Here is a 27195-nt window from a genome sequence, read left to right as displayed (position 1 = left end):
CTTATTCAGTGTGGGAGGGCACTTTTACCACGATGTACCTGTGGAAGGCAGAGGACAAACTTTCAGAAGTTCTCTCTTTCCACCATGTGGGGTCTGGCAATTGAAGTCAGGTCGTGAGGCAGCAAGGGGTTTACCCGTTAAGCCACCTTGCTGGTATGCCTATTTATTTATCTTTGTGGCAAATGACTCTCTGTGTTAAATAGTCACTTGCCCAATAGAAATGTGTGCTCCAGTTTTCGGGCGCACACCTGGACCTGTTCATCTAAGTGGTCCCCTTGCCCCACCCCTCAGGGCTGGGGGACAGGGAACAGGACTTTTGAATGAGCACAGGGATAAACTTAGTGATGAACTCACGTGACACTGAGGACTTGGGGTGCGTGGGAACGGTAAAGGGAGTAAACAGACCAGCTTTCTTGTTTGTCCTTCCAAACAAAGAGGTTACCCTTCTGGATGGCGGAGATGTTAGCTCATCCCTCTGTTAAGTTTACATCACAAGGAGACAAGTCAGCAGAGAGCAAGCAACCCAATAGACGGGAAGGTTTCAGAGGATGTTAAGAATGGGGAAGACGGATAACTATGAAGCCGCTTTTGACAGCCGGTCATGAGTTCTTGCTGTGTGGAGGAAATGAGCAAGGAGGTGGATCAGGAGGGGGAGGTTCTGAGTCCTGGGGCCTGAAGTCTTTTTTTTTTCTCCCCCCCCCACCCCCCCGAGCTGGGGACCGAACCCAGGGCCTTGTGCTTGCTAGGCAAGTGCTCTACCACTGAGCTAAATCCCCAACCCTGGGGCCTGAAGTCTTAGAGATAGATTCTACTCATAAAAATGCTTTAAAAGGGCTGGAGAGATGGCTCAGAGGTTAAGAGCACCGTCTGTTCTTCCAGAGGTCCTGAGTTCAATTCCCAGCAACCACATGGTGGCTCCCAACCATCTGTAATGGGATCCGATGCCCTCTTCTGCTGTGTCTGAAGAGAACTTGCATGAATAAAATAAATACATCTTTAAAAAAATGCTTTAAAAGATCGTGTGTGTGTGTGTGTGTGTGTGTGTGTGTGTGTGTGTGTGTCTGTGTGCATGCGCACACATGTGTGCATCCATAATGGAGGCTCACAACCATCTATATACTCCAGTTCCCTCCAGGGATCCAACCCTCTCCTCTGGCCTCTGAGGGCACGAGGCACACAAGTGGTGCACACAGACACGTGCACGTAAGAGGGAAGAAAAGATGGAGACGTTTGAGGGATCAGGGTGAGAGGGTTCTGTTTGCTGCCTAGGCTGACAAGTGACTCTGATCCTCACAGGATGGGAGGAGAAAACCAACTCTCAAAGGTTGTCCCGTGATAGCATACCATGACACACACGCCCCCATGAATGTAAACAAACAAGACTGGTGACAGATGTTCAAAGCCAGCTGTAGGCAGAGGGTGAGGAGACCCCAGAAGTTTAATGAAATTATAATATCCGTACTGTTGCCTCCCACACCCATCCTCACTTGAGGGTTGAAAACAAACAAACGAATAAAAAAGCAAATATGATTTAAACCAGTGATTTAACTTCCCAACACCGCAACCCTTTAATCCAGTTCCTCGTGCTGTGGTGACCCCCAACCATAGGGTTATTTTGGTTGCTCCTTCATAGCAATTTTGCAACTGTTCTGAGTCGTAAGGTAAATATCTGATATGCAGGATATCTGGTATGTAACGCCTCTGAGTCATTTGACCTCCCGAAGGGGTCAAGACCCACAGGTCAAACCACTGTTTAAAAGGTTCAGGTCTGGGGTTGGGGATTTGGCTCAGTGGTAGAGCGCTTGCCTAGCAAGCACAAGGCCCTGGGTTTGGTTCCCAGCTCCGGAAAAAAAGAACCAAAAAAAAAGAAAAAGAAAAAAAAAGGGTTTAGGTCTTATTCTTGGGTGCCCCTCCTTCCTCTTCCTCTAATTTAATTTTTTTTTGAGATAGGATCTCACCTTCATTTTCTACTTAATTCTTTTTTTTTAAAGATTTATTTATTTATTATATATGAGTACACTGTAGCTGTCTTCAGACACACCAGAAGAGGGCATCAGATCCCATTACAGATGGTTGTGAGTCACCATGTGGTTGCTGGGAATTGAACTCAGGTCCTCTGGAAGAGCAGTCGGTGCTCTTAACCACTGAGCCATCTCTCCAGCCCCCATTTTCTACATAATCAACATGAGAATGTGTTGTTTTGTGCTTGCATCATAGTCCTCTAGACCTCTCTTTCCCTCTCCCAAGCTCTCAACCATGGCTGGAGAACAGGGGCTCTTTGGTGAAGTCACACTGCTTCGATGATCTTCTCAAGTAAAGCAGACACTCTGAATTCTAACCCTCTGAGTTCCTGGAGCATTTTCCCGCCAGCCTGAGGACAGTGCGAGCAGTATCATGTGCTTATGGATAATGTCTGTTTCTTTACCTGGCACAAATGAACCATTCCCTTTACAGAAAAACCAGAAGACAGCTTGTCCTAGGGTTGACATAATATTTTCATTCATTCTTGAATGGCTAATATTTTTTCGGAGACACGCATGGGAAGTGAATGTGGTTTTTGTTGTGGTTGTTGTTGTGTTGTTGTGGTTGTTGTTGTTGTTTTGAGACAGGGTTGTCTTGTGTAACTCTGGCTGTCCTGGAACTCACTCTGTAGACCAGGCTGGCCTCGAACTTAAGAGATTTACCTGCCTCTGCCTCAGGAATGCTGGGATTAAAGTCGTATACCCCACACACACTCCCACCCCAGCCCCCCCCCCCCCCCCCCTTTAATGAAGTGGCTCAAAGTAATAAGGGTTTGAATGATTCTGTATCTTCAGGATTTAAGCATCAGGAGATGGGCTTAGGGGGTGCTGAGCTGGAGGGCAGGGGATAGAGAGATGGTGAGGCAGGGGGAACTTGGTGACCATGGAGGAGCTGGCATTTCAGTTATCCTCAGCCTGGAGGCTCTGTAGTGTCTTGAGTGTTACAGATAGAGCACAGTGAGGCTGGGAGGCGTTAGGGAAGCAGGCCAAGAAGGTGCATTAGGAACCCATGCTTAGCAGCTGAAGGAGGGAGAGACCAGCGTAGAGGGCACAGAGGTGGGGGAGGGTGTCTGGATCCCACATGTACTGGGGGCCGGACCTCTGGACTTCCAGGCCGCTTAGTCCCACCAGTGCTTCTGTTAGGGTCAGTTCCTCCTCCCCGAGGGAGGAGAGCAGGTCAGGCCGCAGGGGGAAGACACCTTCTTTATCTTGCAGGAAGTTCTGCTCCAAGGTGCTTTCAACCTGCAAGGGACCAAGGTGATCTGGAAATGAGGAACTGGAAAAGCTTTCTCTCTCCCCTCAGAGGCATGCTGATTAGCCTGGGCCTCTAGGGAGAGGAGAAGGCTCTCTTCTAGGGATAAGGCTGGGACCTCTGAACACAGCAGGTCTGCCTGGTCCCACCGGTTCTAGTGCTCCTTCCACCCCCAACTCCCCCTGACATCTGCCACTCTTCCTCACCAGTTTCAGTTGCAGTGGTAGGATCTCTTTCTCCAAGGATTTCACTAGAAGCTTCTGCTGGGCTTCACTTAGCACTGGAGGGAAAAATCAGGGAAGAAAAAAAATACGTTGCTGGTACAGAGGGAACTACAGACTTCAAATAGTGTTAGCATAATCATTTCAGTCCACACACATCCATCTGTCCATCCATCCATCTGTCCGTCTGTCCAGCCAGTCAGCCATCCCTCCATCTGTCCACAGCTGAATACCTGCTCTATAACACACACCTTTGCTGGCCATTAAATTAAAAAAAAAAAAAAAGGTGTGATCCTTGACTGAAAAAAGTGACACACACCTTTAATCTCGGCATTTTGGAAGGTGGAGGGACATGGACCCCTGTGAGTCTGAGGCCAGATGGTTCTGCAGAGTGAGTTCCAGGCCAACCAGGGCTACAGAGTGAGACCTCGTCTTAAAAAAAAAACAACAAAAAGAAAACAAAACAAAACAAAACAAAACAAACAAAACAAAAACAAAAACAAAAAAACCGGCCAACCCAAATTCTAATCTTTGGAGGTAGTTTTGGGGAGATGTCATGTGTTTTCTGCTTGTTTTTGAGACAGGATCTCATTCTATAGCTCGGGTTAGATTAGGGTTGAACTAAAACTCACTCTGTGCCCCAGGTGGCCTCATATTTACAGTGATCCTCCTGCCTCAATTTCCTGAGTGCTGGGACTATAGGCATGAGGTACCTACCACACTGATTATCCAGCGTGTTAAGAGGGCCATAGCTGAGGGGTTTCCTTTGAGTTTGGCATTTGACAGAAAGTTCCCCACCCACCCACAATTTTTTTTTTCCAGAGCTGGGGTCCGAACCCAGGGCCTTGCGCTTGCTAGGCAAGTGCTCTACCACTGAGCTAAATCCCCAACCCCCACAATTTTTTTTTTTGAGACAGTATCTCACTGTGTAGCTCTGGTTGTCTTGGAACTCACTATGTAGACCAGGCTGTCCTTGAACTCACAGAGATCCTCCTGCCTCTGTCTCTCCAGTGCTGGGATTAAAGGTGTGCCTCAGTCTGCCTAACTTCCCCCGACTTGTATATGTGTATATGTTGTGTGTACGCTCCAACATAAGCACATATGTGTTCAAGCACACTCAGGTGCATGCTATGGTGTGTATATGGAAGAAGAGGCCAATTTGCAGGGGTCCGCCCTCCCCTGTGTGGGTCTGCGAATTGAATTCGCATTGTCAGGCTCGGTGGCAAGCACCTTTACTCACTGAGCCATTTTATGGCCCTTGAAAAAAGTAGCAAACGTTTCAGCTTATGTCTAAAGGACATTTTTTTTAAAGTGGGAAAATGTGTCCTGTAGAGGGAAGGAGAAAATACAGGCACAATATCAGAAGAGTAGTGACTCTGAAATTAAAGCTAACAGGCGGGCAAGCTAACAGGTGGGCAGCAATAAGGAAATGATGGACTTGGTCCCATGCAGAAGGTTCAGAAATGTAGCAAAATATAAAAATAAAAATGAACCAACTGAAACTCTAGGAATGAAACCCTAGGTGATTTCTCTCTTCTCTCTCTCCCTCTCAAGTACGGGAATTGAACTCAGGGCCTTGTGTATATGTACACACACACACACACACACACACACACACACACACACACTGTTGTAATATAAGCCACCTGGCATCCACTCATTCATTCATTTGGGAATTCATTCACATGATTTACTCTTGTAACAGAAAGAAACCCATTCAACCCACTTCTCGCTCACCTGTCAGAGCCCCAAGGAAGTATAGGATGGCGTCCATAGCATCCTTCGACAGCAGGACATCCTTGGGGAGTGCTTCCAGGGTCACTTCGTGTCCCTTGTCTAGAGCCCCTTCAAGCTGTGAGGAAAACTGAGTGACTACTTCCGGTAAAGATCTAACCTAGCACTTGGCACACAGTGACTCTGAACCGAGGCTGACTCTGTGGTCAGGTCCTAGTGTGCTGGACTGTTGGTAGGCTCCTTGATCCCTGGGTTTCAAACTCTGGAAGGTTCAAGCTGTTATCCAGCAGAGGGCGCCACAGGCCGATTGTTACCCTCTGGCCATCAGAGGGCGCGCACCACTTCCGGGAACCCTGAACTGGTGCTCTTTTTCAGTGGTGGCCCAGCAGCCGAGGTACACTTGGCCAGCCTTGGGCAGGCTGTCTATCTGCTATTTATTCCACAGCCTTTGGTCACCCTGTGCCATTGCCAGTTCCCTCTTCCCATCTGCAATGGCTGCCACCACCCAGACTCCCCTTCCCCGTGCTTCCAGCGTTCCGGTGTCTCACCGTATGCTCAAGGTCCTGGAGCTCTTTCTTCTTTCCTAGGAGATGTCTGAGGGAAGTGAGTAGGGAGCTTCGCCCCACTTGACTCAACTTCTCTATTTCTCGAGTCTCACGCCGAACCTCTTCTTTTAATGTCTTGAAGTCGTCGTGCATCTCCCCTAGAGGCACAGTTAATGTGGCAGGCACCCCTTCAGCTGGCGCCCTCTCGCCCTGTACATACGTTCTGTAGGCTTCGTGACACCTTCCTCAGGACCCGGTGCCCTGCTTCCAGCTTGAATCTGACTTTTCCTCTTTACCAAGGGGTGTGGTTGTACTTATATTACGAAGGATGGAGCAAAGAGGTGGACTAGACCCCCTGCCTTCAACTAACGTGACAGTCGCCTTAGGGTTACCACCATCGTCCCGTATCCTAGCATTCATCCTGTATCGGTGCGCAGTTGAATTCTGGTTTCAACTATGGCACCCAGACATTTAGGGGAAGCCTGTTTCCCCTTCTCTTGAGTTTGGGGATAAACAGCGGCTTTGGCAACTTATGCCCTATGACTGGCAGACCAGGACTGTTTCAGAGAGCATTGGGTCTGTAACCAGGGGTGGGGTGTGAGTTGCAGCCTGCCTGTTTCGCAGCTGAATCCTAAAAGTACATCTAGTCTGTGTTGGTGGTAATGGCTTCCTGGAAGTGGCTCTAATCCCAAGACCCAGGACTCAGCCTTTCCCTTCTCCTTCTATTCTAATGCTTCTCCCCCTACCTGTGTAGCAAAGTCTTGAAAGAATTCACAAAGCTCCTTACCGACATCAGATGCCTGGATCACTGAGAAAATAAGAGGCAAATAGACAGATAAGAACACAGTCCTTCAGAATGGCAGCCATCCCTTGGGGAGCATGAGAGAGCACCGCCCCTCTGAGATCTCGGCTGTCTTCAGAATCCTCTCGCTCTCATCCGGGGAGGCAGGAATGGACCAGAAGAACTAATACAATGTGAGAAGGGCACACAGGCTGAACTGGTATCACCCAGCAGCTGGGTGACTCAGCACCAGCTGCCCTAGTTACTGGCAGCAGATACATAGGGAACAGGTTACAGCTGACAACAAAGGTCTGGGGCAGCAGATCTCCTGGGCATCTTGTCTACTGATCTCCCCATTCTATTGTCATTCCTTTTATTGGAACTTCTTATCCTAACTTCTGATCGGAAGTTCTGCTGCAGTTGGCTGAGAGCTGTCCTACTATCTCTCCAGTCAGTCCCATGAAGGAGGGAAGAAGGCGAGGGTTTTGAACTTAAGGAAGTTGTGAAACCAAAGGAACACTTACGTATGAACTTCCCTTCTCCTGGCTTTTCTGAAAACACAAAAAGAACATCTGTCATGACCAACTCTTTGCTGCCTTTCCCTAAAGCCATTGCCAAGACACTGCAATGCATTATGGAAACACAGAGACTCTGCTAGACTCTGTTCAACTTTGGAATACACCCCACCTCCAAATCTCCCTGTTTCTGATTTGACCCTGTCTCTTTGTCCCTTCTGGGTAGAATTTATATCCTATACCCCTGTCCATCTGAGGACCCAGGAAACAAGAGCAGATGCTCTTGGGGGTAGATCATAGGAGCCACCGCTATTTTAGGGTGGTGGGAGACTTTACCAGATAACATTGGAGCAGGTGTTGAGGGAAGCCTGTAAACTGTGCACCTACCTCTGGGAGGGAAGGTTTGCATGCTGTCATTGTAAACGTGTGGGATGTCTGTAAGGAGCAAGAGAGGCATCAGGAGGTCATGACCTGCTCTCCACACCCTTCCTTCTTCAGCCTCAATCACAGAGCTCCTCGAATGCCCTATCTAATTCTTTACCCGACCTTTACTGCTGGAGGTTGTAAGCTCCCGAGTACACTAGCACAGCCTCCCACCCCCATCACCAATCTAGTACTGGTGTCAGGATCTGTCTCCTCCGTGGGCTTCCTGAGGTAGAGGCTATGCTCGTTTGGTCTTTGGGTCACCCCCCCCACAGCTCCCGCAGTGCCCAGGGACACCTAGAATTCAGGTCTCCTTCAGATCTTTTTTCCAGAGCAACCTTTCCTCTTTCTCCAGCAGTGGGTGCTGTAAGATGCTCCCCCCCCCATCCCCTCACAGGATGCCACTGCCCCTTATCTTGAGGTGGGAACATGCTGGGCTCTGCTCACCCCACTCATCTTTCCCATTGACCATCAGTTGTCTCACTCGATAAGCCAGGACACAGCCCTTGGGGATGGTTACAGCCTCCTTGTGGTTTAAGGATCCCTAGGATAACACAAGGGGAATCTGTGAGTTCTCTGAGATCCATTAGGAAGAGGGGCAGGATGCAGGGACTAAGGTCTGAGAGCCTTTGAGGACACAAGCAGTTGGAATGCCTTCAGTAGGATCTCCAGTTGTCTTTCTCTGTGCTCTGAACTTATGGGCCTTGAAGCCTTCTCATTCATTTCTTTTTTTAAAATATTCACTTATTTATTTTATGTATGTGAGTACACTGTAGCTGTCTTCAGATACACCAGAAGAGGGCATCAAATTTCATTACAGATGGTTCGGAGCCACCATGTGGTTGCTGGGACTTGAACTCAGGACCTCTGGAAGAGCAGTCAGTGCTCTTAACCACTGAGCCACCTCTCCAGCCCCCTTCCCATTCATTTCTAGTGGTCACCCCCTATCAAGCTATGCCTGCTTCTGGATTGGACAGGGGAAGGGAACTGGACGGACTTGCTCTAGCACCTGCCTGTGTATCATCCTGCCCCACATCCAGGTTCCTCCTTCCTCCACACCAGCTGCCCCATTCTTATCTCATTCAGGAAGTCTTCCTCTGGCTCCGGATCCCATGACATTCCTCTTGAACATCCTCACTGGATGCATGTATGGATGATAAGAGATGCACTCATTTCTACTGGGTTCTAAAAGACTTTCCGAAAGCAGTCATCATCCTGGGATCTTACCAGGTAGCCCAGGCTGACCTTGAACCTGTGACGACCCTTTTGCCTCTGTGGCATGTGGAAACCTGACCTGCTGGGTACCACTGAGCAAAGGAGGATCTCTCTCTCTCTCTCTCTCTCTCTCTCTCTCTCTCTCTCTGTGTGTGTGTGTGTGTGTGTGTGTGTGTGTGTGTGTGTGTGTGTGTTTCTATCTGTGTCTGTGTATAGCAAACCTGTAGTCCCAGTGGGGCAAAGAAGGGGAGAGAGAAGCAGCCCTCTGCCTTGCCAGCTCGCTCCAGAGTGACTTCCTGCACGGTTTCCACCACCTCCATCACCACATACAGGTTCTCCCCGCGTTCCCACATCTCCTTCAGAAATGGGTGATCTGCTGACAGTTTCCTTAGGCAGGAGAAGCACAAAGGCACCACAGTCAGTGTTTCCTACCACCTTTACCTTACATTATTTTACTTTTGAGACAGGGTCCCATTGTACAGCCTTGGCTGGCTTATGTAGACCAGGCTGGCCTTGAACTCACAGAGATCCACCTGCCTTTGCCTCTCAGCACTGGGACTAAAGGCGTGAGTCACCCCCTCCGTGTCTGCTTTTCAATCTGTCAATCATAGACAGTGTGGTACCAGGGAAGGAATGCAGGCTCAGATCAGGGCACAGTGCAAACTCAGACTTCTGCTTCCTGGCAGGGCAGCTGCCCAGTCTGAGATGCCGCGCCTATAAAACACAGGTGACGCCGACTACCTCCCAGGGCGCCGAGATAAACTGTGCAAACAGCCACAGGCTCAGCACCTGGCATCGCCACTTCCTCCTCCCCTTTGCTTCCGTATGAAAACATGTCTCTGCCCTTACAAAATCTGCTTTCGTTCCTGAATACTCCCTCAAATCACCACCCCGTTCCTCTCCTTCACCTCCTGGCAAATGTCTCAACAGCTGAGCCATTCTCACGGTCTGTCTTCATCACCCTTTGGAGCCTCACTCTGCTGAAATCACAGTGACCCCCCCCCATTCACTAAACTTTGTGATTCCCCCTAACTGTGGACCACACTGGACCTCCTGTCCTGTCCCATTCCGGCCTTATCTTGGCTTCCATTTGCATGCTGCCTCTGCTCCTGTCTTTCTGGCTCCCAAATCACACACACACCATCTGACTTCCCTTTTCCCGTTGATTTGGAACCTTAATATTTTATGTCCTCTGAGATTTTGGTGGGGTGTGTGTGTGTGTGTGTGTGTGTGTGTGTGTGTGCGCACACACGCGGGCGCGCGCGCGTTTGTATGTATGTGTGTGCTTGAGTGTGTGTGTGTGTGTGTGTGTGTAAGAAAGCATCAGATCCCCTGGAGCTGGAGTTACAGGTGCTTGTGAGCTCACTAATGAGTGAGACCTCGGAACTGAACTCGGGTCCTCTGCAAAAAGCATCAAGTGCTCTTAGCCACTAAGCCACCTCTCCAGTCCCCAAAATTCTGTTTTTATGCCTCGTCTCTCTGAGCGTCCAATGATTCCTACCACCTTAGTCTGTATCTTGCTGACCCCCACACATGCGTCTTTACCTCTCTGAGCTTCCAGCCCCTTTTCCTCCTACCCGTTGAACAGTCTCAGGTAGTACTCCAGCTGCACCACCACAGGAGCTGACAACCGTCCCCACAAAACTACAGCTCACTAGTCTTCCTGTTTGTCACCTGTTTGTCACCTTTAATGTCTTGTAATGACACAACCTAGGTCAAGACTTGGAGTCATCCTTAAAAAATCTGTCACCCTGAAGTCAGCTGCTGAGTTTAACCCACTTCGTCATCCTTTGCCGTAAGCCTGGCGCCCACTCCTCCCGTATCCGGCCACGCCTCCCTGCAACCCGGCCACACCTCCCTGCATCCCGTCCACACCTCTCAGCTCATGTCCTCATTTTATTTCTCTGACGGATAGCGGGACAGTGTGTTTCTGTCCACCTTCCTCTCTCTAATGCGCTTCTTCCATTTGTTCAGGTCAGTCACGACACACATCAGAGCAGCTTCAGGGTCCCGGTTGGGCTCCTTGACCTGTTTCTGGCTCCCACCTGCTCTGGGTCTACCCTCCCTCTTGTCTTCCATTTGTCCTTCCTTTGCATCTGGCTAGTTCATGGTTCCTGTTGGTTTTGAGACATCTCACCTGTTTGTCTCTGTAAGGCCCTTCTCCTTCCCTGCCTGACCCTGCCTGACCCGTCATTCAAGGTTAAACCCAAGACTACTGCCTCATGAGGATTTGCCTCAAGTCCCCAGCCAGAAGTCCCCTCCCTTGCTGCAAGTCCACCCGAATGCTCACCATGCACTTAAAGCTTCTTGCATTGGCTACAATGCTTTAAGTGCATGCTTATTGTCCTTGGTTTTTTGAGACAGCCTGTGTGGCCCTGGCTGTTCAGGAACTCACTCTGTAGACCAGGCTGGCCTCGAACTTAGAGATTCTCCTCTATCTGCCTCCCAAGGGTTGGGATTAAAGGAGTCTGCCACCACTGCCCGACTGAATAATTACTCTTGGGGACTGAACTCAGCATCTCTGGAAGAGCAGCCAGTGCTCTTAACCCCTGGGCCATCTCTCCAGCCTCGGATAATTATTCTTACGTGAGGTAGTTTTCACCCTCCTACACCTCAAGGTTCTTGGATGTACACCAGCACAGTAGGGTGCTTTACACTTAGTGAGAACTCTGCAAATGTTTACCGGGTGACTTGTCAAACACTCAGGACTCTCCTTCCCCTTCCGGCCCCTCCAGTCCTCACCTGCTTCTTTCAACTACTACTTAATTATTTAAAAGTCAGGTTCCCTGTCAAGCCAGACGCGTGCCAGAGCCTTGTATGAGCATCGTTTCTGCCACACCCCTTGTCCTCTGGGGCAGTGTTCCTTGTATATGGATGAAGCCAGCCTGAAGCTTGTTTAATGGGAGCCGAGCTCCGGCAGTCTCTGTAAGGAACAGTTACTACAAACTTCTTTTCCATTGCGTTTCACAGTCTTAGGGCTGAAGGAACCTTAGGACTTGTCCTGCATTCCCATGATGCCGTAGCAAAGAACACTCAGGTTCCTGACCACCTAGCTCTTCCCCACCCCCAGGAGAATTCTCTTCCGGGATTGGTAAAGTCAGGGTGAGGGGTCCACCCTTCCGCTTGCCCTGCCCAACCCCATCCTGTCAGTCCCTCAGCCCCGTCCCCTCTCACCTCTCTTTGTGCAGGCTCTCCAGAGCCTTGGGAGCTACGCTGAGTGTCTGCACCTCCAGTGTGCTGCTTTGTGACAGGCCTGCGGTCCCCTTTACCTTCACTGTCTTCGGCACGTCCACGTCCCCCTCGACCCGAGCATCCAGCATATTCTTAAAGCTGAAGTTCCCGCCATCTGTTGGATCTGCGGGAGGGAAAAGACAGAAGGAGCTCAGCCGGGGAGCACCCCTCGAGAGAACTTTGGGCTAGCCGTATCAGGGAGAAGATCGAGAATCTTCCCTGTCGTCCAGATGGCTGGCCCTCGTCCCACGGCATCCTTTAGAGCCCAGCTATGCTTCAGAGGCTGACCTGAGGGGGTGTTGCCAGGCTCCAGCAGATCCAGGAGAGTGTAGTCGGTGCGGACGTAGCGGGCCCCCCAGAACAGTGTACTCTTCCTCTTCCTCAGCACCAGGCAAAAGGGATGGAAGCGTTTGAAGTCAATGAGGCTGTCTAGGGGTGTCAGATCCCCTCGAGGGTTCAGCTGTCTAGCCAGCGCCCGGGTGACATTCTCGAACATAGTCATTGTCTCTGTGGAGAGGGAGATGGAGAACGTCAAGGTGGGCAAAGTCAAGGACTTTGTAAGGAGTTTGTCACCAGGCTTCACTCCTAGAGTTGGGAGAAGACAATTAGAGCTGCCTGGGTTTTTGGATGCTGGATCTGGAAGCAGCCCAAGGAGTCGTCCTTCCGTAATGGACAATCCTGAGTTCTAGAGTTCACACGGCTGGCACAAGATGCCAGCCCTCCTCTTTGCCAAGGGCTCTTTTCTCATCACACGTCCGTTTCTTCACAGCCGCAGAGCCCAGCTCTGCCATCATCAGAAGTGAAGCTCCCTCTCACACTAAGGCACAGTTGAAGCTAGCACCTGGGGACACTAGGAAAAGGACGCAACCGCCACTGGGCCCAGGAGCCTGGGCAGTCAGAGCTGAGCAGCTCCCCCAGTTGCCCATTCCTTGGCAAGGGTACACTTCCTTGTACCCCGAACTTTCCTCCCGCCCACCTCCTAGCAACATGGTATAAGTGGACCAGTTGCCCGGGTTCTACTTCTTTGCCTCTCTCTCTCTTTTTTTTTTTTTTTTTTTTTGGTTCTTTTTTTCAGAGCTGGGGACCAAACCCAGGGCCTTGCGCTTCCTAGGCAAGCGCTCTACCACTGAGCTAAATCCCCAACCCCCTTCTTTGCCTTTCTTAGTACTGCTTATGATATATCCCCTTTCCAATAGAAAGAATTCATATCCGTCCTGGAAGACTCAGCTCAGGTCACCTGGTTACCCCTCAGCTCTCCTGCTCACCCCTTTACTCCTCCCCTTTACTCCTTTGGGCACTTTGGTGACTCTGCCTGCATTCCCAAGGCACCTGGTACACCTGAAACACCTGCTAATTCACCACCTGTTCACCTGACTGCCTCGCCTACTCAACTGTGACTTCCTGGAGGGCAGGAAATGGGCCTCAGTCATCTCTGCAGCATCAGCACCAGGCACTGTGCTGCTAGAAAGGATAGAAAAGTGAATGTGGTCCTGAGAGACATGCTGCGGGGAGAGGGTCCAAAGAATGTGGGACCCGCAAGGACCGAAAGGTTGACATCTTAGGTCTCTGTCTTTGAAGTCCAGGAGACACACCCAGATTTTCCTGGTGGGTGGAAGAGGTCAGACACATCAGTTAGCCTCCATGGGCCCCACCTTTCTGTGGTACTTGACAGAGGCAGGGAAACAGGAGGTGCACACACAGATGTGTGGGGCATCCTGCTGTCTGTCTACAATGTGTTTTTTTTAGCTCTTGTTCCTGGAAGGGTTGGGATGGCATAGGTCCCTCCAGGGACCAACCGAGTGTACCTAGAAGTACCTGCCCTTCACCAGAGAGGCACTCAAAAGGCTACCTCTCTCTTCTCTCTCTAAGGTTTACCATAATTCCTATTCCCAGTGAAATCCAGGGGGACCTTATGGCCATGATAAAGAATAAGAAATCCCATGCCCGTTTGGTCCCACCCTTTCCCATAGATCCCCAGAATGTCCCCCTGCCTTCTCAGCTGTCATCGATCTTACCAGGGAGGGAGTGATGCTGGGTCCTGTCCGTCAGCTGGGTGTGTGGTGAGGAACCAGAACTTGTTCTTTCTACAGGTTGAGAGAACGACTGACCATCCCCTACCAGGACAGGCTGCTTTATATGTCCATGGAGGCGGGGATGTTGTCTCCCACAGACCCTGCCTGCCTCAATGACTCCACCCCTTTTTGTTCCACTTCCAGGAGAACAGCATCAACCTGTTTGAAGTTTGCCCCGCCTCAGGCCCTGGGCCCTGGCCTCCTAAGAGATGAGGGGGCGGGTAGGGATATGCCAGGCAGGTATCTGTGTAACCAGGGCTGGGACAGAAAGAAGTGGCGACTGAAAGTTTGCTTGTGGACTACGGGGAGCAAGGGAGGCAGTGGGAGTCGGGTGTGTGTGTGTGTGAATGAGTGCAGGAGTGATACAGGGTGGATCATGCTCTGGTGTCATTAGGGCCCATCCGGAAGCACCTGCAGCTCATCTGAGGCTTTGTGGGAATGATAAATGATAAGAAATCCTGTATGCTCAGGGACCACATACAGCAGGGCAGCTGAGAACCTTCCTTTCACCTTTGTGTGCATCATCCTGATCGCTACCTCTCTCTATGTGTATACGTGCACTGGCTACACATGCGTAGCTTGGCGCCAGTATGAACAGAAGTCTGGGGAGGCAGGATAGAGTGAGCTCGAATGGCCTCCCATGATTCAGAAGCACCTCTGCTTCTCTAAGGATGCGGAATATATGCGCACCCATACACAGTGGCGGATCCCAGCCTCGGTAACGACAGCCCAGGACGCATGCCGTGGGCATTCAGCTGTCTCCCGGCAGGTCATTCAGGAACTTCTCTTCTCTTTCTTTCCTTGCTGATTGGAAATCATTTAAAAGAGGATTCCACAGGCATGGGCAGGGCTCCAGAATACAACTTATGAGACTTACTTCAAGGCTATGTGAAGAATTGCTTCCCCGAGACCTCTTTGGGGGCTGGAAGGAAGGAGGACAGAGTCTCGCTCTCCGCAAAACACCTTGAAAACTTTACTACTCTACTCTCTCAAATCCTCCTTCAACACTTTGCCCCACGTCTCTGGTCCCCATCCCTCATTCCTTTTTTGCCTCCATTCCCAACCCCTTCATGCCCTTCTGGCATAGCTGTCAGCCTCTGAGACAGCTCTAGTTGTTGTCCATGCTCATCTCCCTTAAGGGAGGCAGAGTCGAGGGCTTGGGTGCGTAGGATGGTTTTGTTATGTGAGCATACACGTGCAGAAGTGTGGTTGGTGTGTTATGCAAATCTGTTCTCTCTTTCCCCCTAGGTTTCTGCCCCCGTCTCTGTTTCTTTAATTCATTACACTGGTAGGCACCTGAGCTCCTGTATATAGTCCGGTGGTTGTGCAAACGCCTATCTCTTAATTAGCTCTTCAAAGATAGCCAAACCGAAAATTACCTCAGTCAGACATATGGGAATCTCTTCTCAGAGTCTATCTTCCTCTGGTGTCTGATGACCAAGGTTTCTTGTCTCATTCATCTTTGAAAGATCTATGGAGCAGCAGCTGAGTGAAGTCACACATGTGTCTGTCTGTCTTTCCTGGAAGTCCCCAAGTCCCCCTTCGGTTCTTTCCTGACCTCACATCTGGCTTCTTTCTCTTGGTGTCCATGCAGATCTCTCTCCAGCCTGATGTCATTCTCCTTATCCTACCTCCACCTCATTTCTGTCTTGTTGCACCATTTCCCCAGACTGACTAATGGTATTCTAAGCTCCGGGCTTAGAGGGCTCGAAGAAGGAAAGAGGAGGAGATACAGTGTGTTCAGGCATATCTCTGAGCTGTTGGCCTTCACACGCAGATGCCCTGGGATCTTCCATCCCAGAGCTCCTCTGTGGAGTTTATTTACTGTGGGAGCTGGGGTGTGTGTGTGAGTGTGTGTGTGTGCGCAAGTGTGGGGAGTGTATGAGTGTGAATGTGTATAAGTGTGAGAGTGTGTGAGTGAGAGTGTGTGTGAGTGTATGAGTGTGAGCATGTGAGTGTAAGTGTGAGAGTGTGTGAATGTGAGAGTGTGAGTGTGTGAATGTGTGTGTGCAAGTGTGTGAGTGTGTGAATGTGTATAAGTGTGAGAGAGTGTGAGTGTGTGTGAGTGTATGAGTGTGAGCATGTGAGTGTAAGTGTGAGAGTGTGTGAATGTGAGAGTGTGAGTGTGTGAATGTGTGTGAGTGTGAATGTGTGTGTGCAAGTGTGTGAGTGTGTGAATGTGTATAAGTGTGAGAGAGTGTGAGTGTGTGTGAGTGTATGAGTGTGAGCATGTGAGTGTAAGTGTGAGAGTGTGTGAATGTGAGAGTGTGAGTGTGTGAATGTGTGTGAGTGTGAATGTGTGTGCAAGTGTGTGAGTGTGTGAATGTGTATAAGTGTGAGAGTGTGTGAGTGTGAGTGTGTGTGAGTGTATGAGTGTGAGCATGTGAGTGTAAGTGTGAGAGTGTGTGAATGTGAGAGTGTGAGTGTGTGTGAGTGTGAATGTGTGTGTGCAAGTGTGTGAGTGTGTGTGAATGTATGAGTGTGAATGTGTGTGTGAGTGTGTGAGTGTATGTGAGTGTATGTGAGTGTGTGAGTGTGAATGTGAGTGTGTGAATGTGTGTAACTGTGTGAATGTGAGTGTGTGAATGCGTGTAAGGACAAGAGTGTGTGAGTGTATGTGAGTGTATGTTGTGTGAGTATACGAGTGTGAGCGTGTGAGTGTAAGTGTGAGAGTGTGTGAATGTGAGAGTGTGAGTTTGTGAATGTATGTGAGTGTGAATGTGTGAGTGTGTGAATGTGTGTAAGTGTGAGTGTGTATGTGAGTGTGTGTGCGTGCAAGTGTGTGAGTGTGTGAGTGTGAGTATATGAGTGTGAATGTGTGTAACTGTGAGAGTGTGTGAGTGTGAGAGTGTGAGTGTGATTGTGTGAGTGTATGTGAGTGTGTGAGCGTGAATGTGTGAGCGTGTGAATGTGTGTAAGTGTGAGTGTGAATGTGAGTGTGTGAATGCGTGTAAGAGTGTGTGAGAGTATGTGAGTGTATGTTGTGTGTGAGTATATGAGTGTGAGCGTGAGAGTGTGTGAATGTGAATGTGTGTGAGTGTGTGAATGTGTATAAGTGTGAGTGTGTGAGTGTGTGTGAGTGCAAGTGTGTGTATGAGTGTGAGTGAGTGTAAGTGTGCAAGTTGTGCGAATGTGTGAATGTGAGTGTGTGTGAGCCTATGAGTGTGTGTGAGTGTGTGGTTTGAATAGTTACACTTGTCATGATGCACTTGTAAAAGTCAGAGGACAATTTTGGAGTCAAGTATTTCTTCCCACTTTTATGTAGTATCCAGAAAGTGAACCGCTCTTTTTTTTCTTTTGTTGAGCCTATATAACGGCTTGTCTCACGGGGAAGAGAACAACACAATAGGTTAGACTTTCTGTGTTCAGGGGAATATAGGCAAGAATTTAATTTGCATTTGAAAAAAATGTGTGTATATATGTATACATACATATATGAATTTGGCTAATCTGTGAGAAGTGTGTGTGTGAGTGTGTGTGTGTGTGTTGAATCTGTCTGTGTAGCCAAGGGTGACCTTGAACACGATTCTCTTGCCTCGGCCTCTTGAATTTTGAGGCTACAAAACTTGAATTGGCTACACCTATCTCTATAAGAACTTTTAAGTTCTTATTTTATTTGTGTTCATTTTATGTGTGAGTGTTTACTTGCACATACGTAAGTGTGACAAGAAGACAGTATTAGAGCCCCTCGAACTGTAGCTATAGGTAGTAAGGAGCCACCACATGGGTGCTGGGAACTAAACCCGGGTCCTCTGCAGGAGCAGCCAATGCTTGCTTGATTATTTATTTATTTATTCATATTTCATGTCTATGAGTACACTGTACACTGTAGCTGTCTTCAGACACACCAGAAGAGGGCATCGGATCCTGTCACAGATGGTTGTGAGCCACTATGTGGTTGCTGGGAATTGAACTCAGGACCTCTGGAAGAGCAGTCAGTGCTCTTAACTGCTAAGCCATCTCTCCAGCCCTTAGGCTGGCCTTTGTTTTTAATTATGTGAATGTGTGCATGTGTATGTAGGTGCCCATGGAGGCCAAGGGCGTGGGATCCCCCTGGAGTTGGAGTTACCATAGGTAGAAGCTGCCTAACGTGAGCTGAGCCACCTTCCAGCTCCTGTAAGAATTCCTGAGGTCAGGCTAGAGACCTGAGGGTGGGAGAGGGGGGAGGGGCAAAATAAACAAACAAACAAACCTAGAAAACTTTCGAAGTCAATTAAAATGGCTTAATTCCAAACTGAAAACTGTTGTGGGAGGGCGTGGTGCTGCAGTTGGTGGTAGGCTTTGATCTTTATCGCCCTCTGGTGGTCAGTCTATGTAAATGCTAGCAGAGGCTCATCCCGGATTCTCGGTATACATGCATAACGTATGTGCATGTGTATGTATGTATCATGCATTCATGCATACATGCATGTATGTGTTGCTACTTGGAACATGGAGATGGGAAAAGGAGGAAGTCCCCAGCTTCGTGCTCTTTGGAAAACTCGATGCCTCTTTCTGTCCCAGAGCTCTCTGAGGACAGACTTGGGCAGCAGGACAGAGCTTTCTTTCCTTATCACGTTTCTCCTTTCATTGCGGCTGACTTCACCCCTTGGAGGGGGCTAGCATAAGGAATGGAAAGCAGACCACAAGAGTCTGGATGGGAGTTGCTGATCCTGGCAAGAATGGGGAACTCTGGTGTCTGGAAGTCAGAGGCAGAGTGGGTTCTGAAATGCAGGAGACAAGTGTGCTGTGGGATGTTGGGTAGCCGGCCGGAGCAGCTGAGGGCAGCGACTCCTCACACAGACACATTCCCAGACTTTCTCCGGCAAGATGAGGAAAAGAGCCTGGAGGGAGATGCTGGGGCAGGAGGAAGCTGTTTTATATCTCACACCGGAGACTCAAGTTCTCAGCTTGCTTCTGCACCTCTCCTCCCCTCCCCTACCCTCTTCCTTTTCTCTCCCCACCCTGTGTCTCTCTCCCCTTCTCCCCCTCTCCCCTTAATATATAATGCAGGCTGACCTCAAACTCCCAACTCCCCTGCCTCAGCCACTTGGGTGCTGGGATTGTAGTACCCTACCACATCAGCTTGTTGTTTTCCCTCTTTTCCTTTCTCTCCCTCATCCTCTCCCGCCCCACCCTTCCCCATCTCACATGCTGATAGAAACACAGAGACTACTGTTAGCATCCGCACCAACCTCTAGAAACCTCTTCTGTCAGCTGGCCCCCGGGACCTTCTTGAGCACCTGAGGGTGTGGCAGTGACCGGTGTCAGAGCTCCTTGTGGCTGGTGGGAGAGGCACAGCCTTCTCAGCTGAGATTGCTAGACCTGCTCAATGGGACGTAGCGTCCAGACCCTCTCTGAAGAGACTGGGTCTCAGCCAGGCCTATCCCTAGGCTCCACTTTCTCTAACCACAGTTGCAGCAGGATGAAACATCTGAAGAGTGGCTATTGTTGGCCCGTGCACAAAACATGGAGAAATACTAGGGGTCACAGAGCTATGTGGCAAGGCTCTTGGCTTTCGGTATAGAGAAACTTGTCTGGGGTGTGTGTGTGTGTGTGTGTGTGTGTGTGTGTGTGCGCGCGCGCACGTGCGTGCTTTTGTTTGTTTTTAGACGGGGTCTCACATAGCCTCCTCTGGCCTCAAACTCTCCATGTAGTTGAGAACTACCGATCCTCCTTCTCAGCCTCCTGACTTCTGGGATTTCAGCCGTTTGCCACCACAACCAGCTGTTTGCATATGTGGAAAGGCCAGAAAACAAAATCCCATCAGGGCTTAGTTGTCAACTCCTCATCCAGAGGTCCCTGAGCATGCCGACATGAGTAGAAGAACCTGGCTACTACTTGGAAGACATTCTGGCCTAGGATGGTTTCCGTCTGCAGAGGAAAGCAAAACAGAACCAATGAGCAACAACACCCCCCCCCCCAAAACACTTTGCACTAAGAGAGTCATCGATTTCAGGAGTGACCGGCAGCAAAAATCTTAAAATTCAGCTCCACCCTTATCCTTGATGACTCTAGGGGTAGGGGTGAGCAGAACCCGGCAAGGATTAGAACTCAAACACCTAAGTTCAGTACAGAAGCCTGTTAGGAGCCGGCGAGGTAGCCCTGAAGTCCTCCATGCTTTTTGACTGTTGGAGGATTCATCCATGACAGCTAGATGACCTCAAGCTCAATTTTGTCCTCTTGTAGTCTCAGGCTTATCCTGAAACCCCAGGGGCCACACTGGCTGGCTCGAACACAGTTTTTAGATTTATTTATTTTACGTATATGAGTGTTTTGTCTGCATATATATTTATATGCCACATATGTGCATAAGCACACACACACGCCTGGGGAGGCCAGAAGAAAGCATCAAATCCCTTGGAACTATAGTTATGGATGGCTGTGAGCCACATGCGGGTGTTGGGAACTGAATCCAGGTTTCTCTACAAGAACAAAAAAATGGTTTTAACTCCTGAGCCATCATCTCTCTAAGCCCTTGAATAATAATTCACGATTTAAGAAATCCTTTTCTTTTCATGAGAATGCGTGTCTGTGGTATCCATGTGCATGCATGTTCATGTGTGTCCGCTTGCATGCACTTGTGGAGACTTGAAGGTAGTTTTGGGAGTCTTTGTTGATTGGTCTCTTTCTTATTCATCAAGGCAAGGGCTCTCAATTGAAGTCCTCAATACCAGTCTACTAGTCAGCTTGCTCCAGTGAGTCTGTCCTCACCTTCTAATGCTGTGACTACAGGTAAGTCACCATGCCACCCAACATTTACAAAGATTCAGGACATCCAAGCTCTAGCCCCAGTGCCTTCCGCTTGCAGAACAAATGCTTTACCTCCAGGCCATCTTGCTAATCTCTGCCTTTAATGTTTGTTTTTATTTTATGTCTCGGAGGGTTTTGCCTTTGTATATGCATAGCACCATGTACCCTCAAAGGCCAGAAGGGGGCATCCGATCTCCTGGAACTGGAACTACAGGTGTAAACTGACTTGTGGATGCTGGGACTCAAACCCACAGCCTCTGCAAGAGCAGAAAGTGCTTTTAGCCCCTGAGCCATCTCTCCAGCCCCTTACCGTGAGTTTTTATTTGTTGTGCTTTTGCTGATAAACTATCTTTCCTTTTTGTATGACAATTTAGTACTTGTTTGTCGCGCCCACCTCGGCCAGCAAGGAAGACGCAAGACGATCGGATTCTTCTCAACAGCCTTTATTGCAGGACCACCTCATTGCTGATACAGGGACCTCGAGAGGCAAAAGCGCTCACCTTATATACACAACAGGCTGGGGCTATGCTAATTGTCTTTCAGGGATTGGCGGAGCACGAATCACCCCACTATCACCCCTGCTACTTGTCCTCCAGGGATTGGCGGAGCATGAACAACCTTATTAGCATGGTACCACCCCGGCCAGATTGACGCCAGGTGCAAACCCGAGCATGTGCAGTACTGTTGTTCACCACAGGAGGGCGCCGGATCACCTCATCCTATGGCCGCCCTGGCAAGGAGACAAGCCTGTGCATGCTCGATAAGTTGTTTACATCCAGACGGGGCTGGATGTTGGCGCCATCTTTGTTTTACCGCGCCTCTCCCTACATCTGCCCCTTTTTTGTTTAATAAAATGACTGGTCTAGATCTGGGTGTCACGTCAATCTTGTCATTGCTCCTGTCTTAGGTCGTTCCTGACAATGACTCGGAATTATCCGTCGTTGGGTTACCCTATCACCACTGGGCCCCGTGTCTTAGGTTGGTCCGAGCTCGAGGAAAGTTGCCCGTCTCTGGATACAATGACTCCACATGACAGTGACAAAAATGATCTAGGGTGAACTCTTAATCTTTCAAAGAGGCCAGCCATATGTTGGGAGAAGCACCATTTTCAATGGCGATCATAGCCTGGTAAACAACCACTTTGTGTCTGGCATGTTGTCTTTTTAAACGGCCAATAAGCCAGACCTACTCTGCATCCCAGGAGGACAATAGCTCCCCAGGCAAACATGCCCACCCACTCCTTAAAAAGGGAGAAAGCATTGGTAATCCATGAGGTAAAGTCTTCAACTGTGATGGGGTCCAGCATAGTGCTGTTGAGGACAGCAATCTGCATCAGCAATTGTCTTGATAGTTGCTCTGCTTTCATGGACCAGTTCCCTTTCAGATAATTCGAGATTTCTTTGCTTTGTTGAGAATGCTGAGAAAAGTTAGCTTGCAAAGGAGTAATGCATAAACCTCTAAGGGAGGAAATGCAGGACAGCTGTGTCATATGATACAGTGCTTCAATTTGTTCTTGAATTAAATCTATCCTTTGATTAGCTAATAGAAGGCCAGATGCCAAATGGGTATTAAATTCTTCTTGTATCTCTAGCGCCACTGCAGTTCTTTCTACAATCTGATTGACAGTCTCAGCCGTCTGCATTGTTTAGTCATGGTTATTGCGGCTGTAGTAGCTGCGGCAGCAGACAGCACAATAGCTGAAATTATAGCTGCCGTAATTCCAAAATCTCTTCTGGCTCTTAGCAAATTAAGAATAGGAAAGCTATCTGGGTTTGCCTCCACTGGGATTGGCACAAAGGAGGGAATCTTAACCATCACTGCGGTGTCGTTGGTGCCATCCCAGCATTCAGCTAAATAGCAGACTACATCAGAGCTATTACAATTTAAAACATCCTTGCTTACACTAGTGCTTATCAGAAAGAAAAAAGGTGATCTAACACATACTGAGGTACTAGTGGCAGTGTCATTTGCCAAGAGGCTATTATATTGAATATTGATCAACCTGGTATCATTTTTTCTGGTAGCTGAAACATTATACAGTGTGAAGTTCTCACCCATCAACCTAGCAAAGGGGGTCAGGGATGTATATGCCCCTTGTTCATTGGACAGCACCCATTGAAACCAAGGCCAGAGATTTCCCATGCCAGACTTATTCTGTTTCCAATTAAATTGTGTTTTGCTAAGAGGTGGGGAAAACTCAAATCCTGGCAAGATTTGTTTTGCTCTATGAAATGGACTCTGACATGGGGTAAAATCAGGTGGGAACTCTTGATATGGGGGGCAAGCGGGTAAGACTCTACGACGGGTAGAGTTATCCTGTGTATAGTTACCTTGCCCTGGGCGTGATGGAACGCTACAATTATGCATCATAATCAGTGTTGTAATGTTCAAATCAGCAGAACTATTGGCTGAAGTGTTCCCGCTGGCTGAAGAGACCCCCTGGGTATTTTGACTCAAAGCAGCCAGGATGATCCCGGTGTCCATTGTACTGCCGCTCATAGGATCCAACCAATTAGCTAATGTGGCTCTACGCAACCAAACACAGGGCAGGGAAGAGTTCTTTACAGTAAAACATAAGGTATGCGACAGAGAAACATTAGTGGCGGCATACCGTTGGGGCATTTCTCCATTTGGCACTATACAGGGAACATCACGCAAACAGGAGGTGGAGAAAAAGTTTGGCAAAACAGTAGAATTGCTATGAACTGGCATGGGTACTGGCCAGGATCTGGCAATAGCCAACAGCGTGAGTGAATTAACCTGGATTACCATTCCCAGTAGTAATAGTAGAGCTCGTAGTCTCATCTTCAGGAAGAGCAGAAGGCAATTTTCAAGTCAAGCACTCAGGTACCCAAATTGGATTTTCTTGATTCTGCGGGAAGACACAAACAGCTCCCCTAGATCTTGAAATCACGGGATCTGGGCCACGCCATTCATCAGTTAAGACATCCTTCCACTTTACTTCTGCATTAGTCACAGGTGTAGGAGCAGCATGGCGATCTGTGGCAGAGTGGCCATGCGCATCCAAAATTAAAAAATTTAGAGTAAAAAGAGCTAAAGAAAGTTGTTCTTTTGGTGTTCTGCTGCTGGCAATTCCCTCATTTTGTTTTTTTTTTTTTTTTTTTTTGGTTCTTTTTTTCGGACCTGGGGACCGAACCCAGGGCCTTGCGCTTCCTAGGTAAGCGCTCTACCACTGAGCTAAATCCCCAGCCCCCCTCATTTTGTTTTTGTATAAGCTCTTTTAAGGTATGATGTGCTCTTTCCACAATTCCTTGACCCTGGGGATTGTATGGTAATCCTGTAGTATGACCGACCTGCATTGTCTGGCAAAATGCCTGAAAGGACTTTGCAGTGTAGGCAGGCCTGTTGTCTGTCTTGAGACTATCAGGCTTTCCCCAGGCTGCCCATGCCTCTAAGCAATGACTAATGGCATTACGAGCCTTTTCACCAGTCATCAGAGTGGCGTGTATAATACCGGAACAGGTATCAACAGAAACATGAGCATATTTTAAATTTCCAAATTCAGATATGTGTGTGACAGCCATTTGCCAAAGTTTTAGCGGGATCAGACCACAAGGGTTCATCCCCACCTGAGGAGGGTGGTGAAATTGAACACAATTCTGGCAACGTAACACCACATCACGGGCTGTAGCTCTAGAGATTTTAAAGTTTTGTTGAAGAGTAAAGGCAGGAACATGAAACTTTTGATGAAATTCTCTAGCGAGATCAACCGGAGCAGCATGAAAAATAAACTCTCTACGAGTACTAGCATCCACCAGGGCGTTATTACTGGCCATGGGACCAGGCAAATTAGTATGGGCTCGAATATGTTGTATGAAAAATTTATTTTTTCTGGCCCAAATCAATTTTTGTAATTCTAAGAGAATTTGACATATGGTACTAGTCGACCGAATTGGCCCTGCAATTTCAAGTGAGCACACAGCATTAACTACATAAGCAGAGTCAGAAATTAAATTAAAAGAATCATGAAATCTTTTAAAAACTTCCAATACAATTTTACATTCTGTAATTTGGGGGGTGCCTGGACTGTATTGAATTAAGACTGGTTCTTGAGAATCAACCATATAGGCACCTACACCTGTTTTGGAGCCATCTGTATAAATATCTAACGCTCCAGACAAAGGCTCTGAGGCAGTGACCTTAGGAAAGATCACTGGATGTTCAGTAAAAAATTGTAGCAAAGGATCCTTAGGATCGCCCTGCAGAGCCCTATATATTTGAGGGCCCTGGGGACATGGGCCCCGTTGTCCGTTTTTTGGTCGTGCACCACCATATCCTGTCAATAGGGGTTGGCCATCCAAGTCCTTCACAGATCGACACTCATTTGCCCAGTGGTTTCCCTTCTTACACCGTGGACATAGTCCAGGTTGCTTGGGTTTATCGCTAATTCTCCCCTTATTCCTTTCAGGACACTGTCTTCGATAATGCCCTTTATGGCCACATTTGAAACAGGTATCCGTGGTGGCGGTTTTTTCTAAGTGTATCACAGCTGCCGCTAGGCCAGCATTAGTCAATGGTCCTCCCAGTTCCCTGCAGACTTTCATCCAAATTTCTAAACCTTTATGTTTGAATGGGGTTATAGCAGTCCTACATTCTTTTGTACATTGCTCATACACTAACTGTTTAATGAGAGGCATGGCCATATCAGGGTCTCCGAAGATCTTGGTAGCGGTCTCTACCATGCGGGCTACAAAGTCTGAAAACGGCTCTGTGGGCCCTTGCAGGACCTTGGTAAGGTTCCCGGAGACTGTGCCCCTATTAGGCAGTGCTTTCCATGCCTTGATGGCTATTTCATTAATTTGGCTATAAACTTGTTCTGGATAACCAATCTGGTCCAGAGCGAATCTCCCTAGACCCAATAGCATGTCAGCATCCCAATGTCTCTGAGGGTCTACTCCTGAGGCCAGATTAATGGCGGCCTGAGTGTTAGCATATTCATAAAGGTAAGATTTCCAATCCAAGTATTGACCTGAGGAGAGGCAGGCTTTAGCCAGACTCCCCCAATCCCCAGGGGTGAGGCAATATCTAGCAATAGCCTCAAATTGAGCCACAACAAAAGCTGCACTGACCCCATAGGTTCTGACAGATTCTGCCAATTGCTTTATGGTCTTAAAATCAACGGGTTCATGATACTGATGCCCGTTAGCATCCAGAAATACTGGAAAACTTAATCCCATCTCTTTCCACACCTCTGGGCAAAAGGAAGTACCTTTTGCAGGCCTCGCCATGCTTTTATGTTGAGGGTTATATGGAGGTGCTGTTGGTATAACCGCTTTCTTGCCTAATTGTCTGCCTCATTGCCACGTGGTGTTAGCGTGCGGCCAGTCTGGATCATCTCTCTCTCTCTCATACTGAGCAGCCTCTTCCTCGAGATCAGCCTCATCATCCTCACTAAGCTCTGAATCATCTGACATTCCTAAGGTCAAGGCTTTTAAAGAGGGATATATCTTATTTGTTTCCTGGTCCTGATTATCCCCTTTTTTTATCTCTGCCTTCTCTCTGTTCCTTTTGTATCCTTTTCTTTTCTTTTCTTCCTTCGGGACCTTTTCTCCCTCCGACATACTTTCTTGTTGCTCTGCAAGGATTTTCTGACCTGTCCTAACGGCTTCCTCACATCGTCTATCCTCTAAGCAGGCACGGACCATTCGCCAAAGAGGTTTTGATTCGGGTTTAAGCTTGGCCTCTGTGGCTTCTCTATCCAGATCTTTTCCCAATTTGTCCCATGCTTGCAAGGTAAGAGATCCCGATACTATAAACCATGGAGCACAACGATCGCATTCATCAAGAAAGCTCAACAGGATTTTCCTTTCGATTTTGAGCTTACACCGATTGAGGAGTTCCTGGAGAGCTGTCAGGAGTGGGCTGGAATGTGAGTTTCCCATACTCAATGCACTTTTTTTTTTATTCTTTTTTTCGGAGCTGGGAACCGAACCCAGGGCCTTGCGCTTGCTAGGCAAGTGCTCTACCACTGATCTAAATCCCCAACCCCTCAATGCACTTATTTACGAGTGGTTTTACGAGCAGGGTGGGCTGACCTGTTTGTCTACACACGACTTCGTAGCCTGGCACTTGTTGGCTATTCCCAGCAAATGCACTCCCGTCTGGGACCTTGGCAATTCCAAAGAAAACAAAGAAGAAAAGAAACAAAATTACAAGTCCTACCCACAAAGGATCAATTGGAAACAACACTGCTGTAGACCACAGACTTTATAGCCTCTAAACCAAGGCTTTCATCCGTCTCTGCTTACCTCCAGAGAACTTGTCATCCCTTACCCGGGAACTTACCGACGTCGCCGTCCTGGATTTGAAGAGTCCTGAATCCACGAGGATGTCCTCGTTCCCCGTACAGGCCACCAGTTTGTCTCGCCCACCTCGGCCAGCAAGGAAGATGCAACACGGTCAGACTCTTCTCAACAGCCTTTATTGCAGGAC

At 48.6% G+C, this 27195-nt stretch overlaps 1 protein-coding gene and 1 long non-coding RNA gene across 4 annotated transcripts in view; one reads left to right on the top strand and one right to left on the bottom strand.

Moving 5' to 3' along the window:
• Nucleotides 1–21609, top strand: part of LOC148003097 (uncharacterized) — a 24074-nt gene extending 2465 nt beyond the window's left edge. Inside the window, exons 2-3 of the long non-coding RNA XR_015632075.1 lie at nt 20634–20724; nt 21117–21609. This is a non-coding gene — a long non-coding RNA (uncharacterized LOC148003097). The remainder of the gene's footprint in view (nt 1–20633; nt 20725–21116) is intronic.
• Gsdma (gasdermin A) lies at nt 1979–27195 on the bottom strand. Of its 3 annotated transcripts, none has more exon segments than NM_001443727.1 (12): nt 1979–3263; nt 3480–3553; nt 5232–5346; nt 5777–5931; nt 6561–6581; nt 7079–7105; nt 7457–7504; nt 7940–8036; nt 8929–9094; nt 11882–12062; nt 12227–12445; nt 27049–27195. In NM_001443727.1, coding segments are annotated over 11 exon segments (1341 nt in total). In that variant the 5' UTR covers nt 12441–12445; nt 27049–27195; the 3' UTR covers nt 1979–3020.

The sequence above is a fragment of the Rattus norvegicus genome, chromosome 10 (assembly GCF_021556685.1).
Source record: "Rattus norvegicus strain SHRSP/BbbUtx chromosome 10, alternate assembly SHRSP_T2T, whole genome shotgun sequence".
Classification (NCBI taxonomy): domain Eukaryota; kingdom Metazoa; phylum Chordata; class Mammalia; order Rodentia; family Muridae; genus Rattus; species Rattus norvegicus.
The sequence above is the reverse complement of the archived record's forward strand: the minus strand, read 5'-3'. Positions and strand labels throughout refer to the sequence as shown.

Bases quoted from the DNA above. Each gene is read 5' to 3' on its own strand.
- Gsdma (XM_087573170.1), bottom strand. From the start codon at position 12,440: ATGACTATGTTCGAGAATGTCACCCGGGCGCTGGCTAGACAGCTGAAC. The intron at 9,095-11,881 runs GTGAGAGGGGAC...CTCCTGCCTAAG, and splicing joins GAGAGCCTGCACAAAGAGAG to GAAACTGTCAGCAGATCACC. The intron at 8,037-8,928 runs GTTTGCTATACA...GTGTTATCCTAG, and splicing joins TTGCCCCACTGGGACTACAG to GGATCCTTAAACCACAAGGA.